We start from the raw sequence: 17,577 nt of genomic DNA, 5'->3' as shown, positions 1-17,577 counted from the left end.
TAAATAGGATTTCATGCAAGAAAGGTAATAGGCAGTAGAGTATTAGATGATCCCCAGTTTACAGAGAGCAGGATTTAAGAGAGCAGCTGGAAATGCGTTGGAGTAGTTGTATTTAGAGGTGTCAAAGGAATGTTTGAAGACATAAAATCAGAGTTGTACAGAATGAATACTGACCCTTTGATCCAACTCATCCATGCTGACCAGATATCTTAAATTAGTCCAGTGCCATTTGCTAGCATTTGGCCCATAACCCTATGAATCCTTATATACCCATCCAAATGCCTTTTAAATACTGTAATTGTACCAGCCTCCATCACTTCCTCTGACAGCTCATTCCATACACCCACCACCCTCTGCGTGAAAAAGTTGCCCCTTCGATTCCTTTTAAATCTTTCCCCTCTCACCTTAAACATATCGCCTCTAGTTTTGGACTCCCCCACCACAGGGAAAAAGGCCTTGTGTATTCACCCTATCCATGCCCCACATGATTTTATAAACCTTTATAAGATCACAGTTCAGTTTCCGAAGCTCCAGAGAAAATAGCCCCAGCCTATTCTCCCTATAGTTCAAATCTTCCAACCCTGCAACATCCTTGTAAATCTTTTCTGACCCCTTTCAAGTTTAACTTCCTATAGCCAGGAGACCAGAATTGAATGTAGTATTCCAAAAGCCTAACCAACATCCTGTACAGCTAGAACATGACATCACAACTCCAGTACTCAATGCACTAACCAATAAAGGCAAGTATGCCAATTGTCACCTTCACCACCCTGTCTACCTGTGACTCCACCTTCAAGGACCTATGAACCTGCACCCCAAGGTTTCTTTATTCAGTAACACTCCCCAGGACCCTGCCATTAAGTCCTACCCAGATTTGTCTTACCAAAATGCAACACCTCATGTTTATTTAAATTATTCCATCTGCCACTGTTCAGCCCAGCTGAGGCAAGTGCAAAATTGGTCAGTGTGGCAAAAGTAGTCTTGGTGATAATGCAAATATGTGGTTGACTGCATATTAATTTTAAATATGAATCCAAGATTGTGCGTGGTCCAGTTTAGTCTCAGACAGACCATTCTCGGGGAAAGGAGTCAATAGCTGAGGAATGGATTTTTGAAGTGGGAAGGAAAGGAATGGCTTAATCTTTTTAATAGTTAATCGGTGGAAATTTCTGTTCAATCATTGTTTAATGTCATGAAAGTCAGTTGACCAAAGATGCAACTGGAGCCAATTTTGCACAGCTTTTTTGTAAACAATAAATCTCTAGTTACAGATTACAAGCAAGCACTCCATCCCAATAACAATTTATTAACATTCCTTTTCTTTGTACATACAATCTCTAAATTTTATTTAAATCAAAATTTTGAAGCACATCAAATTTTTTAAAATGCCATATTCTGCACAAAGCATTGCATTCTGGGATGCCATGCCTCTAGAATCTCTAATAATTTATTTGTACTTGCATTTCCTTTTTGTAAAATAATTACATATTTCATTTTCAGCCATCCATGTAATTTTTTTAAGCATATCTTTTCTCAACATTTATTTCAAGTCAACAAGTTCAGCATTTTCTGTCTTTTTTGGTAGAGAGTATGTGATCCTAAAATGAATAATTTATCTACATGGATGCAATAGCCATGTAAAAAATACTACTTCGGGAAGCTAAGAATCCCTCCTAAGAAATATTATGAAACCAGTTGAACTAGTGTATGTATCAGGCTGACTATATGAAGTGTTATTAGAAATAACTAGTTTTAAGGTCAGGAACTCATTTTTGCATATTTACTCTTTTTAAAATTATTATATGTGCCTTTAAACTATTCTTCACTTTTGGATGTCCCATCATACTTAACTCCAACATATCAAAACTTGTATTTATTTTCATTCCAATCAGTCAAAATTAACATCTTAATGACAAAGCCGTACAACTAGCAGTGGTTGCAATTACTGGGTTTGCTTGCATGCGTTTTGCTCTAATTCTAATTTCTGAAATTCTGGTTCCAACCGAGTTGAAATTAACATGCAGTTTGAAGATGCTTGAAAACTTTCCATTATGATGTCTATATAGACTTGGTATTGTGTAATGTGACAGGATTAATTAATTACCTCAGAATAAAGATAGAAGCAAGCACAATATGATTATATTTTACCTACAGTTTGACCAGGGAGAAGATTATGGCTAAGACCAGCATTTTAAAATTAAATAAGGGCATGAAAGTTGAACCAGCTGAAATAAACTAAAATACTAGATTAGTGGATACATCAATAGAGATGTAGTAGCAGATATTTAAGGGGATATTTTGGAATACACAGAATTTAAATATATTCCTAATTTTAAAAGATTCTAAAGATACCATCTATGCTTAAGGTTAGAAAAAGCATCAAAATGAAAGAGAAAGTATATAACCGGAAATATGAGTGGCAGGCCAGATGATTGGTCAGAATATAAAGAATGATAGTGAATGACTAAAGTACTAATCAAGAGGAAGAATTTCGAGTATGAGAGGAAACTAGGAATATAAAAATGGATAGCAAGAGTACATCTAGATATTTAAAAATGAAAAGAATAAGTAAATGAGCGTAGTCCTCTAGGGAGTGAGAATGAGGAATGATAAGAAGGAAATGTTGGATGAAATGAAATCTTTTGTCTCTGTCTTCATTATTAAAAAAAACTAAAAAAGCCAATAGTGATGTAAATCAGGAGATAGAAGGGAGAAGGGAACTTTGTGAAAGTATAAATCACCAGAGAAGAAATAGATGCAAATTGATGGATCAGCAAGTTGGTAAGTCTCCAGGAAGAGGTCCAATCAGACCCAGGGTCTTAAAAACAGGTTGCTAATGAGCCCCCAGTAGATGCATTCTGTAAAAATTTCCAATCCAGGAAAGATACCATTAGACTGGAAAGTTGCAAGCGTACCTTTCTTCTTGAAGAGGATTTCGGAAGAATACAGGAAGCTGTAAGTCAGTTAAGTTAACGTCTCTCATAGGGAAGATGTTATTAGTAAAGAGATTATCAGACTGATTCCTGGAATAGTAGTGCTGACACATGAAGAAAGACTGAATCAGTTAGGACTATGAACATTATTAAAAGAACAAGGTGGGATCTCATAGAATACAAGGAAATTCTAACAGGACTAGACAGGAAAAATGCAGGAAGGATGTTCACAAAAAACTGGGGCATCCAGAACTCTGGGTCACAGTCTAAGGATATTAGGTAGGCCATTTAGAACTGACATGAGAAATTTCTTCACTTCGAGAGTGGTGATCATATGAAATTGTCTACTGCAAAAAGCAGTTGAGGCCTAATCATGGAATGCTTTCAAGGAGGAATTTGATATTGTACTTGGGGCTAAATAAGTCAAAGGGAATGGGGAGGAACTAGGTACCAAGTTAGATATCAGCCATGACCATATTGAATGATGGAGCAAGTTCAAAGGTTGAATGGCTATTCCTGCTCCTATTTTGTATGTTTCTTTGTGAAGAAGACTTTAGAAAGTTGCTAATTAATGAAGGTCAGTTGAGCAAATGGAGAGAAATCTGGCAGATGGGGTATAATGTGGGAAAATATAAAGTTGTTCACTTTGGCAGGAAGAATGAAAAAGCAGAGTGTTACTTAAATGGAATATTGTGGTGGAATACGGTGGTGCAGAGAAATGTAAGCATTCTGGTGCATGTGTCTTGACACGCATATAGACAGAACACCTAATTCAGGAGGCTGATGGGACATCGTCCCATACAAAGGAATTGAATGAAAAAGGATGTTATGCTTTAGTTAAATAGGGCATTGATGAGACCACATCTCGAATACTATATGCAGTTTTGGCCTCCTTTATTTAAAAAATGATCATGGAATTATTCAGCCCATCTAGTCCATATCATCCCTCTGAAGAGCATCCCACTCAGACTCATCCCCCTACCCTATCTCTATAACCCTGCATTTCCCATGGTTAATCCACCCTGCCTCCTCTTCGGACTGTGGGAGGAAATCAGATCACCTGGCGGAAGCCGATGCAGACACTCAGAGAATGTACAAACTCCACACAGGCAGTTGCCCAGGACTGAAATTGAATCAGAATCCCCGGTGCTGTGAGGCAGCAATGCCACTTACGATGTAAATGGTAGCTCAGTTGAGGTTTACTAGATTAATATCTAGAATGTGTCCGCTGTCCAATTAGGATAGATTGGACAGTCTGGGCTTGTTTCGACTGACATTTGTAAAATTGAAGGTGATTTGACTGAAATATATAGAGGCCAGACAAGGTTGACATGCAAAGAATATTTCCTCGTGGTGAGTACAGATCTCAGGGATGGCTTTTTAAAATAAGGGATGATGTTTTTCAGGTAGAATTAGGAAGAACTTTTTTTCCCTCCAAGGATTGTGCAACTCTCTGCTTCAGAAGCACAGCGAAAATAAAGCCATTAAATCGTCTTAAGGTGTCAGTCAATAGATCCTTGTTTGGTAAGGCAGTCCAATGTTATTGGAGGTAGATGGCAGTGCGGAATTTGAAGTGCAACAGGTCAGTCATGATTTTATTGTCACTGGCAGAGCGAGCTCAAAGGTGAAATCGTCCTGTTCTTTCTTTTTATGCTTGCATATCAATTAAAGCTTCTTGGGTTCAATTTTCAGCCAAATAAATCTCACTGGAACCACACCTTGAAGCATCATTCAAAATGTAGAATCCTTTAATTATTTTTCATAGGTTTCTTCCTGCATATGCTGCTTTGGGATTTCAGAAAAACTTTTCTCTTTTTGAAAAGCGGTGTATTGCATTATTGTGGTTTATAGGTCAACTGATTAAGGCCATAAGTGCTTAAACTATTTTCAAGTTTACTTTTCCATCTGTGGGAGAACAGAATACTTCATGTAAATCATCCAGTCACTCTTCACATCCCTGAGCAACTAGCCTTAGTTTAGTTTAATGAGTCCCATTTGCAAGGACATTTTGACAAAAGTCCTTGTTTGGTTGACCCTTCTCAAATATCTCAGAATATACTCCAAACTATCTCATTTATCAGCATCTTTTGTCTCTTCTTAACTTTATCCCCAAATTAGTAGGCAGTCACCGTAATGCCATCTCCCAGACCATACAGAACCTCATCACCTCAGGAGATCTCCCACCCACTGCTTCCGACCTCATAGTCCGGGAACCCCGCACTGCCCGGTTCTACCTCCTTCCCAAGATCCACAAGCCTGACCATCCTGGCCGACCCATTGTCTCAGCATGCTCCTGCCCCACTGAACTCATCTCTACCTACCTCATAGGCCAGGAACTCCCCACATACGTTCGAGACACCACCCCACGCCCTCTACCTCCTCCAAGACTTCCGTTTCCCCGGCCTCCAGCGTCTCATCTTCACCATGGATATCCAATCCCTCTAAACCTCCATCCGCCATGAAGAGGGCCTCCAAGCCCTCCGTTTTTTTCCTCTCCAGACGTCCCCAACAGTACCCTTCGACCGACACTCTCATTCGTTTGGCCAAACTGGTCCTCCCACTTCCTCCAGACCAAAGGGGTAGCCATGGGCACACGTACGGGCCCCAGCTATGCCTGTCTCTTTGTTGGCTACGTAGAACAGTTGATCTGGCACCACTCCCCACCTCTTCCTCCGTGACATTGATGACTGATTTGGCGCCACCTCGTGCTCCAGCGAGGAGGTTGAGCAATTCGCCAACTTCACCAACACATTCCACTCTGACCTTAAATTTACCTGGACCATCTCTGACACCTCCCTCCCCTTCCTGGACCTCTCCATCTCCATTAATGACGACCGACTTGACACTGACATTTTTTACAAACCCACCGACTCCCACAGCTACCTGGATTACACCTCTTCCCACCCTATCTCTTGCAAAAATGCCATCCCGTATTCCCAATTCCTCTGCCTCCACCGTATCTGCTTCCAGGAGAACCAGTTCCACCATAGAACACACCAGATGGCCTCCTCCTTTAGAGACCGCAATTTCCCTTCCCACTTGGTTAAAGATGCCCTCCAATGCATCTCGCCCACATCTCGCACCTCCGCCCACAGACCCCACCCCTCCAACCATAACAAGGACAGAACGCCCCTGGTACTCATCTTCCACCCTACCAACATTTGCATAAACCAAATCATCCGCCGACATTTCCACCACTTCCAAAAAGACCCCACCACCAGGGATATATTTCTCTCCCCACCCCTTTCCGCCTTCCGCAAAGACCGTTCCCTCCATGACTATCAGATCAGGTCCACGCCCCCCTACAACCCACCGTCCCATCCTGGCACTTTCCCCTGCCACCGCAGGAACTGTAAAACCTGCGCCCACACCTCCTCCCTCACCTCTATCCAAGGCCCTAAAGGAGCCTTCCACATCCATCAAAGTTTTACCTGCACATCCACTAATATCATTTATTGTATCCGTTGCTCCCGATGCGGTCTCCTCTATATTGGGGAGACTGGGCGCCTCCTAGCAGAGCGCTTTAGGGAACATCTAGGGGACACCTGCACCAATCAACCACACCGCCCCGTAGCCCAACATTTCAACTCCCCCCTCCCACTCTGCCGAGGACATGGAGGTCCTGGGCCTCCTTCACTGCCGCTCCCTCACCACCAGACGCCTGGAGGAAGAATGCCTCATCTTCCGCCTCGGAACACTTCAACCACAGAGCATCAATGTGGACTTCAACAGTTTCCTTATTTCCCCTTGCCCCACCTCACCCTAGTTCCAAACTTCCAGCTCAGCACTGTCCCCATGATTTGTCCGGCTTGTCCTATCTGCCTATCTCCTTTTCCACCTATCCACTCCACCCTCTCTTCCCTGACCTATCAACTTCATCCCTCCCCCACTCACCTATTGTACTCTATGCTGCTTTCTCCCCACCCCCACCCTCCTCTAGCTTATCTCTCCACGCTTCAGAATCTCTGCCTGTATTCCTGATGAAGGGTTTTTGCCCGAAACGTCAATTTCGCTGCTCCTTGGATGCTGCCTGAACTGCTGTGCTCTTCCAGCACCACTAATCCAGAATCTGGTTTCCAGCATCTGCAGTCATTGTTTTTACCCCTTTTGTCACCATAACGCCATGATATCGTGAAGCTCTGCGTTTAATTTTGTTCTATATTGTTCTGAGGCTTTGTTTCAGTGTATGGTTATTCACTGACACCTTTACTTACACTTTCCCATTCATCAGCGCTCCTGCTGCAGAATCTCCCATTTGCCTATTAGAGGGTCTTTCTCCAGAATTTCTGATGCAGGAGTCATTTTTGTGCCCACTACACCAGGTCAGATTTATGCAGTCCGTTTCCATTTTGATTATAGACATAAGAATTTAACTGGGAAATACAAAAATTATGGCCAAGTATATAACTTAAACTTGAGACTGTTATCTACATGCATTTCTCCAGTTATTCCATGACCTCTAGGGTGGCATGGTGGCTCAGTGATTAGCATTGCTGCCGCACAGCACCAGGGTCTCAGGTTTGATTCCAGCCTCGGGCAACTGTCTGTGTGGAGTTTGCACATGCTCCCCATGTCTGTGTGGGTTTCTTCCCACAGTCCAGAGATGTGCAGGTCAGGTGAATTGGCCATGCTAAATTGCCCATTGTGCTAGGTGCATTAGTCAGAGGGAAATGGGTCTGGGTGGATTACTCTTCAGCGGGTTGGTATGGACTTGTTGGGTCAAAGGGCATGTTTCCACACTCTAGAAAATCTAATCACTCTAACCTCAATTCATCTAAAGACTCTACTTGGTCTTAACTCTGCATGAGATCAGCTAATATCTAATTATAAATTGTAATGAAAAGTGTGTGATTTGTATGTTCATATCACTTTAGTGTGTTTTTATTTCACATGAATATTGATTACTTTCTTTGAAAGGTTAAAAAATCAGTTCTTTCCACAACCATGACCTAATCCAATACTTAGTAGACACAAACTTTGAAACATTTTATACAAATTGCTAAGCTATACGCACAAGAGAAATGATAAAGTTTGATGGTTGTAAAATAGTTGATGAGCACAAATGCAGTTTTAGCCAGAGAAATATAATGCAGAAATGCAAGTGCGCTGATAATTTAAAGGCAATAATGTAAAAGATAGGACTGTAAAATGAATACAAAAGAAGTGGAGAGGTTTTGAGTTTTTTAAGAAGACGTGGTTAGACCTTGGTTGCCATTGTATTTATTATTGTCTGAACCTTAGACTCTAGGTGGAATGAAAGAATTGTTTTTTTTGAGGGATGCATTGTTTTAACCATTTAAAATCATTTAAAATAGGTAGCCATTTTATAAAGTGTCCTGTGATTAGAAAACTGCAGAAGTGCTGCCAGGAAGATTTCAGTTGCTTTGTCTGTTCTCTGCCAAGAGGGGGCTCTGCAAACATGTTATGAAAAAAGGCATGCTGAGAGATAGTAAAGCTATTTTTGAGTGAGAATGTAATTTATTCAATATATTTTATAATCTTATGGTAACAGTTTTATTTAATTCCCAGGAAGATTGATCATCCCAGCAATTTTTAAATGTGATTTCACACTGCATTATCTTTGTCTCTGTGCTGTGACCATCTAAGTATGAGATGCTGACGGATGGAAATGATGTGGGAAATTCCCAGAATTGTGTCTTGAAGTCATGGTCCGTAACTATGTTATAGCTTTTGTGTTAAGCAATGCCTCAGTTACCTGATGCTTATCCTAACAGTTCTTTCTTTAAAAAAGAGGTCAAATGTTGTCTTGCCTATGAATTTTGAAAAAAAAACGGTTGTATGAGAGTACTAGTTTATCAATAGTGAGGGTGCAGTGTTTGAACCTGTGCACATTTCAATGATTTCTGTCACTCAAATATGTATGTTTATGCCCTTTCTGCAGACAAGTATGTTTTCCACTAATCTCAGACTAAATTTGATACGATGTTGGTTTTCTCTCGAGCTATGATTAATGCAGTTTCACTTTCCCCTGAGTGACAAAGTCCTGTGGCTCTCCCTTCTACTTCAGATAGCAGAACCAATAACTGAGGGGAATATCAACCCCCCTGTTTCTTTGACTTAATCAAATAAATCCCACAAGACAATTGGGTACATAAAGTATGAAAATCTTTAAAGCTATAATTTCGTGTTAATCAGGGGAGTCCCTGAAGGAATAATTTAAAATAGATATGGCAAAGATTTGAGAGCACAGATTACTGGGTAATCAAATCATGTAAGAACTCTGATTAGTGAGCATTAAGTCTAAGCTTCAGAACTTAGTGGACTCGCCAGAACATTGAAATATTGGAGGTATCATTTCCCCTCAAACCAAATAATTTCATTCACTTTTCAATAAAATTTGTTTTTGAAACCTTTATGTTTTGTATTAAACCTTAATACAATCTTTGCAACTGTTCTTTTGTTCCAACTGCTGACAAAATCCATTCATGCCTTTTTCATCTCTTGCACCAAAACCTTATTATAACAATAACATGGAACTTGTGCAAATTAATGTTTCCAATGCCAAAACCCTTGTTTGTATTAATATGAAGGTCAGGCAGAACTTTTGATCACCCATGTTGTTGCTTATTTTGTGAAATCTACACTAGGTCTTAACTTTCTATTTTTCAGATTGAACAACAACACCAGGAATGGCTAGAGGATTTGGCTATTCGTCTACTTTGTGTGTTTGCACTGGACAGATTTGGAGATTTTGTTTCTGATGAAGTAAGTGTTCTGCTGTTAAACTTTAGGTTGGAGGGAACAGTTTTAGTGTTAAAGCAGTGGTATACATGACAGTAACATATGAAATTCTAAAAGGCATGAACATGTTAAATCTATTATTTTCAAAAGAAGTTGTTTAATAGTTATTCTTCATAAAAGCCTTCGTGCAGTGTAAATAGCTACTACATCCTAAATATAGTTCACAGTACTTATAAAATATTGTTAACGCAATACAGAAAGCTTTGTGTCCCAAGTTATATACTCTGTATAAGAGTTTATTTCAATTTATTCTTGATTACTGGAATATTTTAAATTTAGAAGCACACTTTCCTTTCTAATTAAAGAATGCTAACTTTGAGTATTAAAACTACTAGTGGTGCTTTTAATAAGATTTGTATGTGCTGAGCAAGATAGGTGGTCCTACAGCTACAATGGATGCCAGACTACGAGATTGCAGCTCAGATCAGTTGTGCATTGTAATTTAGCTTTACAGATTTATTACAAACTCCCTAACTTTTGAAGAAGAAAAAAGTATTGTTCAGGGAGGGTGCAATTCCCTGTCTGATCAAGCACATAATCACACAGATTATCTGTTTGAGCAATAGCTTTAATGTCCAATGAAATCTCCTTTTGGGATCAACTATCTCAGTATCTCAATGGACTTAAATGGGTGGTTGGATGTGAGGAATATATAGAAACATATGAATATTTTGTCTTAAAGGTTGTGGCACCTGTACGCGAAACTTGTGCTCAAACACTTGGAGTTGTGTTGAAGTACATGAATGAGAGGGGGGTGCATGGAACTGTAGCTGTTTTACTAAGATTGCTGGCACAGGAACAGTGGGAAGTAAGACATGGTGGACTTCTAGGAATAAAATACGCTTTGGCAGTTCGGCAGGTAAGTTGTAGCAATTTACTGGTTTCTACAAAATTTGCAGTAATTTAGAAATAAATCTTAAACATAGTATTTATTTTTTGGATTTCTACATATTTTGATTCATATGAAATGACAGTAGTAAGTATTTGTACTTTACTATAGGACTTGATTGAGACATTGTTACCAAAAGTCCTTCCTACTATAGTTGATGGTTTGCAAGACTTGGATGATGACGTCCGTGCAGTAGCAGCAGCTGCGCTTGTACCAGTAGTGGAAAATCTTGTACAACTTCAAGCATCTGAGGTTAGTACAAAATCTTCTGTAAGCATAGCATATTCTTAAGGTAGAAACAAGTCTGAGAAAAGAACTTGAAGCTGAGTGACTTACATTAGGCTTTGTTTTAGATTTGCAACTTCATGTGTGGGCCTGCAGTTCCACAGATGCAAACAGACCTTGAGCACTTTATCAAGGCATTATTCTCCTTGATTTTGAGGAATTAGAAAACTGTTTTTTTGTGTCTGCAATTAATTAACTCAATTCAGAGCAGGGACTGAACCTGAGGAATTCCTGCTCTGATCTATTGTCTCAGTACTTCCCACTTCATTGGCTACATGTTACTTGTAAAGTTGCAGTGCAGTTAATTCAATCCCCTTGCTGTATATTGATAGGTAATAAGGCTGGTTGAAATTGCTGTGAATATAGCAAACCAGTCCTACTCTGGTGGAAGTACACATTCTTTTGGACATATTGGTTGATGCAGTAGTTCACATCTCTCTTGTTTGCAGAATCTTGCTTATAGCTGTTCTGCTTTTGCACACCTCTAACATTCCTACTTTAAATTGTCACCTCTAGATAGTGGGCAAGATTTCTGTAAATTCCTCATGATTTAGCTCAATCCTTCTTCAATGGTGGTGATGTAATACCTCAGTTTTGTATTTTCCAGTTGCACTGCTATTCCTATAGCCAATTCTACTTCTCTGTTCTCCAAATTTGTGTTTTCTATTTAACTTTAAATCGTGTTCAAATAAAGTAGCATATAAAATAAGAATTGAATGTTGACAATAAGGTGAGAATTGAGCCGTATCTTGCATTTATCCCTAGTTTACAAGACTACGAGAGGTTGAAATCAGTGGATAAAATCTATTCTAGTGGTGTTTTCTAAACGATATTGTTTTTTTTTATTTTTGAATTATAAGAACCCTAAATATTAGAAACTGTATTAAACTGTGTACTTTCTGCATTCAAGTTTGAGAGTTTTATCAGTTCACTTTTATAAGCAAACAAGACCTTTAAACAGCTGGTTCAATCCTGGTTACCACCTTTTTTTTATTGATGAATACAACATGTACAGGTGTTAATTAGTGTTGTGAAACAGGAGTTGAAAGCTAAGGGCAGCAGGCATACAGAGAAATATCTCTTAAGATGGATAGAGATTGGCATGAAATGAAGGCGACAAGTAGTTCCGTAAACCAGTCATGTGATCAGATGTGAAAGTTGACCCTCTCAGTATCCTGTAAAGCTCTCAGAATAATCTTGTTAACCTGGAACCTTATTTCATATCCTGTTTGGGATCACTTTTTTTTCCCCCCAGTATAGTGGTACATGATGCAACCCATTCATTCTGCTGCTTTAGTTTTAATTCCATCAGAATGGTGGTGCTCAGAATTGCTTCCATGAAACAGATGTTTTTATGTGGACTGGTTATTAGCCTGAATTATAAAACCTTGAAGAAGCACCACAAAATGTGATGATCTAGTTGAGAAGCATTCCATATTTTTGGCAATGAACATCCAGTAGTCCAAAATCAGAAATCATTTCTCCACAGGCTGTCTTAAATAGGGATTGACCCCATAATCCTGGATCCTGGACCCCATAATCCTGGATCCTGGACATGTTAAATAAAGCTACACTGTATAAATTGAAAAGCATGGTGCTGACAAAAGCACAACAGGTGACGCAGCATCTGAGCTGCAGGCGAGTCAGCGTTTCAGGATGAAGGACTTACACCTGAAACGTCAACTGTCCTGCTCTTTGGATGTTGCTTGGCCTGCTGTGCTTTTGTCAGTGCCATGCTCTTTGACTCTGACGTTCCATCATCTGCAGTCCTCATTTTCTCCTACGCTGTATAAGCAGTCATAATTTTTTTTAACTGAAACACATACTGTTGAGTTATGCTACAGATTATTTGTTGGCACTGATTAAATTTCATTTTCCAAGAAATTTCATGCATTAAAGTTATCCAAATTGATTTTTGTGACTTCATATTCTGTTTACTATTTCCTTTTACTTTGTTTCTCCTTCTTAAGTTCTCAGTTTTCAGAGTTGGGCAATTTTCACTTTCTGTATTTTGGGAAAGCAAATCTTAGCAAGACTTATACACTTAATGGTAAGGTCCTAGGGAGTACTGCTGAACAAAGTACAGGTTCATAGTTCCTTGAAAGTGGAGTCGCAGGTAGATAGGATAGTGAAGAAAACGTGTGGTATGCTTTCCTTTATTGGTCAGAATATTGAGTACAAGAGTTGGGGGATCATGTTGCAGGCTGTACAGGACATTGGCTAGGCCATTGTTGGAATATTGCGTGCAATTCTGGTCTCCTGCCTATCGGAAAGATGTTGTGAAACTTGAAAGGATTCAGAAAAGATTTACAAGGATGTTGCCAGGGTTGGAGGATTTGAGCGATAGGGAGAGGCTGAACAGGCTGGGGCTGTTTTCCCTGGAGCGTCGGAAGCTAAGGGGTGACCTTGTAAAAGTTTACAAAATGATGAGGGGCATGGATAGGATAAATAGACAAAGTCTTTTCCCTGGGGTGGGGTGTCTAGAACTAGAGGGCATATGATTAGGCTGAGAGGGGAAAGATATAAAAGAGACCTAAGGGGCAAAGTTTTCAGAGGGTGGTACATGTATGGAATGAGCTGCCAGAGAAAATGGTGGAGGCTAGTACAATTGCAACATTTAAGAGGCATTTGGATGGGTATATGAATAGGAAGGGTTTAGAGGTATATGGGCCTGGTGCTGGCAGGTGGGACTAGATTGGGTTGGGATATTTGGTCGGTATGGGCGTGTTAGACCGAAGAGTCTGTTTCCGTGCTGTACATCTCTATGACTCCATTTAGAGGCATTCAAGTTTAACTTGTTGTCATTTTTCTCTTCTTCCATCTCTCTTGAATGATTTTAAAGCATTGTATCAGTCAATTAGTATCACAGATTTTTTTTCCACTGAGTTTCTCAGCATTGAAATAGCGAAACATCAGATTTGACTTTTAAAGTGTTTTTTTTTTATTTAACGGACAGCACATTACTCACATTTTTCCTGTAATAAATATACTTCTGGATGTATTTACAAAACATGTTGCGATAGATTGAAGATCATCAACATGGTCTCAAGTCTTTTTCTCACTTGAGAATTTAGTGATGAAAGAAGAAGTTTCAAATTTATAGTTATTGCTAGCTCAGGTACCAGTAGTTATGTTGTTCAATCTTTGATATTTCTCTGTATCTGAGTATTTGCATTTAGCCAAGTATTGTCTTTTCTATTGCAAAATTCCACTCAGTCAATACTTATTTCATAAGAATCAAAAGATTTAAATTATTACAACCTTCTCTTTTTAAAGCTACAAGTTCTACCATAGATTGCCATCCTAGCCAGTACACTCTTGTCTTCTCAGTCCAATCCAGATATATTGTGAATTTTAACAGGAAAGGTTGCATATGGTCCCTCTAATTGTGATTACATTATCCAGTTGTGTTGAAAATTCCTAATGTAAACTTTTAATTTTTGCATTCCTCAGTTTAGTCTCATTAACTAAGTGGAACACTTTGCTATTGTTCACTTTTTGCATTTTCATATTGCTAGGTGCCTTTTATTGTCAATACTTTATGGGATGCACTTTTGGAATTGGATGATCTTACAGCTTCTACTAACAGCATCATGACCCTGTTGTCATCACTATTGACATATAGTCAAATTCAACAGTACAGGTAACTACTTATATTTTAATGCTACTGAGCAATCTTGTGAAAATAATTTTTATATTAGATGTATTATCTGAAATTCACTTGAGATTTATTCTTTCCTTCATGTTTACCATCTAATTCTTTTTTTCTATGTTCTTGCACAGATCATATAATTTTACAAATGAAACAAGTCAATCCACAATACCTGTTCTAACTCTCAAAGATACACTGTCCCAATCTGTTGTCTTTTTGCTAGACCATCTTAATTCTTTTCTTTCTTTACCAAATAATTTATTCACTTCCTGTTTGATCATTAATAAATTCCACTTCCAACACTGCTTTTATTAGTGCATTTCATGTTCTAACAACTTCTAGCAAAAATAAATCCTAAGGAGTGAAGAATTGAAAAAAAAATCAAATTCTAATAGTGGGGCTGGGTGTCTTTAGTTGTGGAGAGAGAATGAATAGAAACTATGGCTGTCTTAATCGCAGCAGGCAGCATTTAATAGGTGTGATTGAAGTATCCAAACACAATTGAAATCAATTTTCTTGTTCTTCATTGAATAAGTGGGCGGCACGGTGGCACAGTGGTTAGCACTGCTGTCACAACGCCAGAGACCCAGGTTCAATTCCCACCTCAGGCGACTCTCTGTGTGGAGTTTGCACATTCTCCCCTTGTCTGCGTGGATTTCCTCCGGATGCTCCAGTTTCCTCCCACAATCCAAAAATGTGTAGGTTAGGTGAATTGGCTGTGCTAAATTGCCCGTAGTGTTAGGTGAAGGGGTAACTGTAGGAGTATGGCTCTGGGTGGTATACACTTCGGCGGGTCGGTGTGGACTTGTTGGGCCGAAGGGCCTGTTTCCACACTGTAAGTAATCTAATCTAAATAATCTAATCTAATCTAAAACCTCCTGATGGTCAATAATGGGAGCTTACTAAATACAAACCTGAATCCTACCATTGCACACATTGGGATGTCTGTGTCTCCTATAAGCACAAATTCAATCATGAACTTTATCAAATTCTTAAATATGACAAATAATTTTGCACATACTTTTAAATATTACTAAATGTCATGTTGCATGAAACATTAAGTTTTTTTTCTCTTAAAACTGCAATTTGTTTTAAATTACCAGTACCCAGCAATCACTTACAGTTTTGGTTCCTCGAGTTTGGCCATTTTTACGTCACACTATTTCTTCTGTTCGGAAAGCAGCTTTGGAAACTTTATTCACTCTTCTATCTACACGAGATCAAGTATGTATTTTTATACTGAGGTGTAAAGTACGCAACTGATGCCATTTTCTGTATCAATTTAAAAATTATAGCAAAAGACTAGTTAGTACGCAAAGGATTTGGAAATAATTGTTTTCATGTTTTAGAGCTGTGTAATGTGGTTGACACCAATTCTACAAGATGTATTGAGACATATATACCAATCGTGTATTTTGGAAAGCAATCAAGAAATTTTGGAACTTATTCAAAAGGTACCTTGTTCTTCAATTCAGTAATCATTGTTAACATAAGAATTTGCTAAACATTTTTAATGTTTTTAGTATTTTGTTGATAAAAAAATACTTCTGACTTCAGGCTAAAACAATCAAAATTGATTTTAATTGTGGGAACTGGTCTACCTTTATTTTTTATATGTGATAAATTGTTTAGATATAATTTATTGAGCAATTTTTGAAGACCTGTTTGGTCACTGATTACTCTACTCTAATATCTCTCCTTTAGTGGCATTTGAATCATGTGATGATCACACAAGGTATAAATTTTTTGATGTGATCAATTTGAAGTGTGAATCTGCTCACATTTTTCATCTTTTATCAAAACTTACACTGAGTGATTGCAAAGTTAGTCTGAGGGCTCTTGTGGACACAATCATAGCATCCCTACCTCTAAACCAGGAGACCTGTGTTCACTTCCCACCTGCTCCAGAGGTGTGAAATAATAATGCTGAGCATGTTAATTAGAAAATATCTACAAGGTTATCTAGTAAGTAGGGAACAAAGTCATCCTGTTGTGTAACTGAATACTTTCCTGGGTTAGTGTTTGTCTAAAGATTAGTCTACAAGTGCTTAGACTCGTGCCCATTCCTTCAACAACTATTTTAACAGAAACCTATAACTGCTTCATTGAATTACGTAGATGTTGTAAAAACTAGTGCTTTTTAATGGTATCAGGACCAAGCATGTGACTATCTCAAGACTGTTGCTTGACAGTCCTAAAAATAATGTTGTTATAATTTTTGCAAATGTAACAGTCCTGGGACCGTAGGATTGAAAGAATGCATGGCACTTCAATAACTTAGGGTGATTTAACGTTTTGATAGTAAGTTAGGGAGACTAGTATTGATATCCAATTTTAAAATCTGATCTTATTTATGTTAAAATTAATAGAATTAGATCACAATATTGATCCTCCAAACTCTTCATATTTATCTTTGGTTTATGACCAGGTAAGGAGGAATGAATCTGCTCCCTTCTCCTCAGTTTGTTGCAACAAAGATTTAAGTTCTTCTTAAACACAAAGCTGCACCTTTCCCCAGTTAAAATACAATCAATAATTTTCACCAGAAACAATAAAGAGCCAATTACATGGTTTTCTTGAGTGAAGGAACAATTTTGTTACATGCCAACCCCAAGAAAAATGATAAGGATACAATTCCACATGGGCCCCACATACACAGACACATGTACTGGTTCTGTTCGCCGAACTGGAAGTTTTTGTTGCAAACGTTTCGTCCCCTGGCTAGGAGACATCATCAGTGCTGTGGAGCCTCCTGCGAAGCGCTTCTTTGATGTTTCTTCCGGCATTTATAGTGGTACCACTATAAATGCCGGAAGAAACATCAAAGAAGCGCTTCGCAGGAGGCTCCACAGCACTGATGATGTCTCCTAGCCAGGGGACGAAATGTTTGCAACAAAAACTTCCAGTTCGGCGAACAGAACCACTACAACAAGCACCCGAGCTACAAATCTTCGCACAAACTTTAGACACATGTACATTTGTAGATTCAAAGTGAAAAGGGGACAGTGTTCAGTGTTAAGTAAGGGAAAGGATTATACAATTTAGAAGCCTTTGGG

At 38.8% G+C, this 17,577-nt stretch overlaps 1 protein-coding gene across 2 annotated transcripts in view; it reads left to right on the top strand.

The window, feature by feature from the left end:
- The window catches only part of btaf1 (BTAF1 RNA polymerase II, B-TFIID transcription factor-associated), a 132,361-nt gene that overhangs the window by 70,126 nt on the left and 44,658 nt on the right, over positions 1-17,577 (top strand). For both annotated transcript variants that reach the window (XM_060841932.1, XM_060841931.1), the window contains exons 10-15: positions 9,564-9,659; positions 10,378-10,554; positions 10,696-10,836; positions 14,388-14,512; positions 15,625-15,745; positions 15,871-15,975. In XM_060841932.1, coding sequence (XP_060697915.1) covers positions 9,564-9,659; positions 10,378-10,554; positions 10,696-10,836; positions 14,388-14,512; positions 15,625-15,745; positions 15,871-15,975 — 765 coding nt within the window. The remainder of the gene's footprint in view (positions 1-9,563; positions 9,660-10,377; positions 10,555-10,695; positions 10,837-14,387; positions 14,513-15,624; positions 15,746-15,870; positions 15,976-17,577) is intronic.

The sequence above is a fragment of the Hemiscyllium ocellatum genome, chromosome 22, assembly GCF_020745735.1.
Source record: "Hemiscyllium ocellatum isolate sHemOce1 chromosome 22, sHemOce1.pat.X.cur, whole genome shotgun sequence".
Lineage (NCBI taxonomy): Eukaryota > Metazoa > Chordata > Chondrichthyes > Orectolobiformes > Hemiscylliidae > Hemiscyllium > Hemiscyllium ocellatum.
Note: the sequence above shows the minus strand (reverse complement) of the source record. Positions and strands in the feature narration are given on the sequence as shown.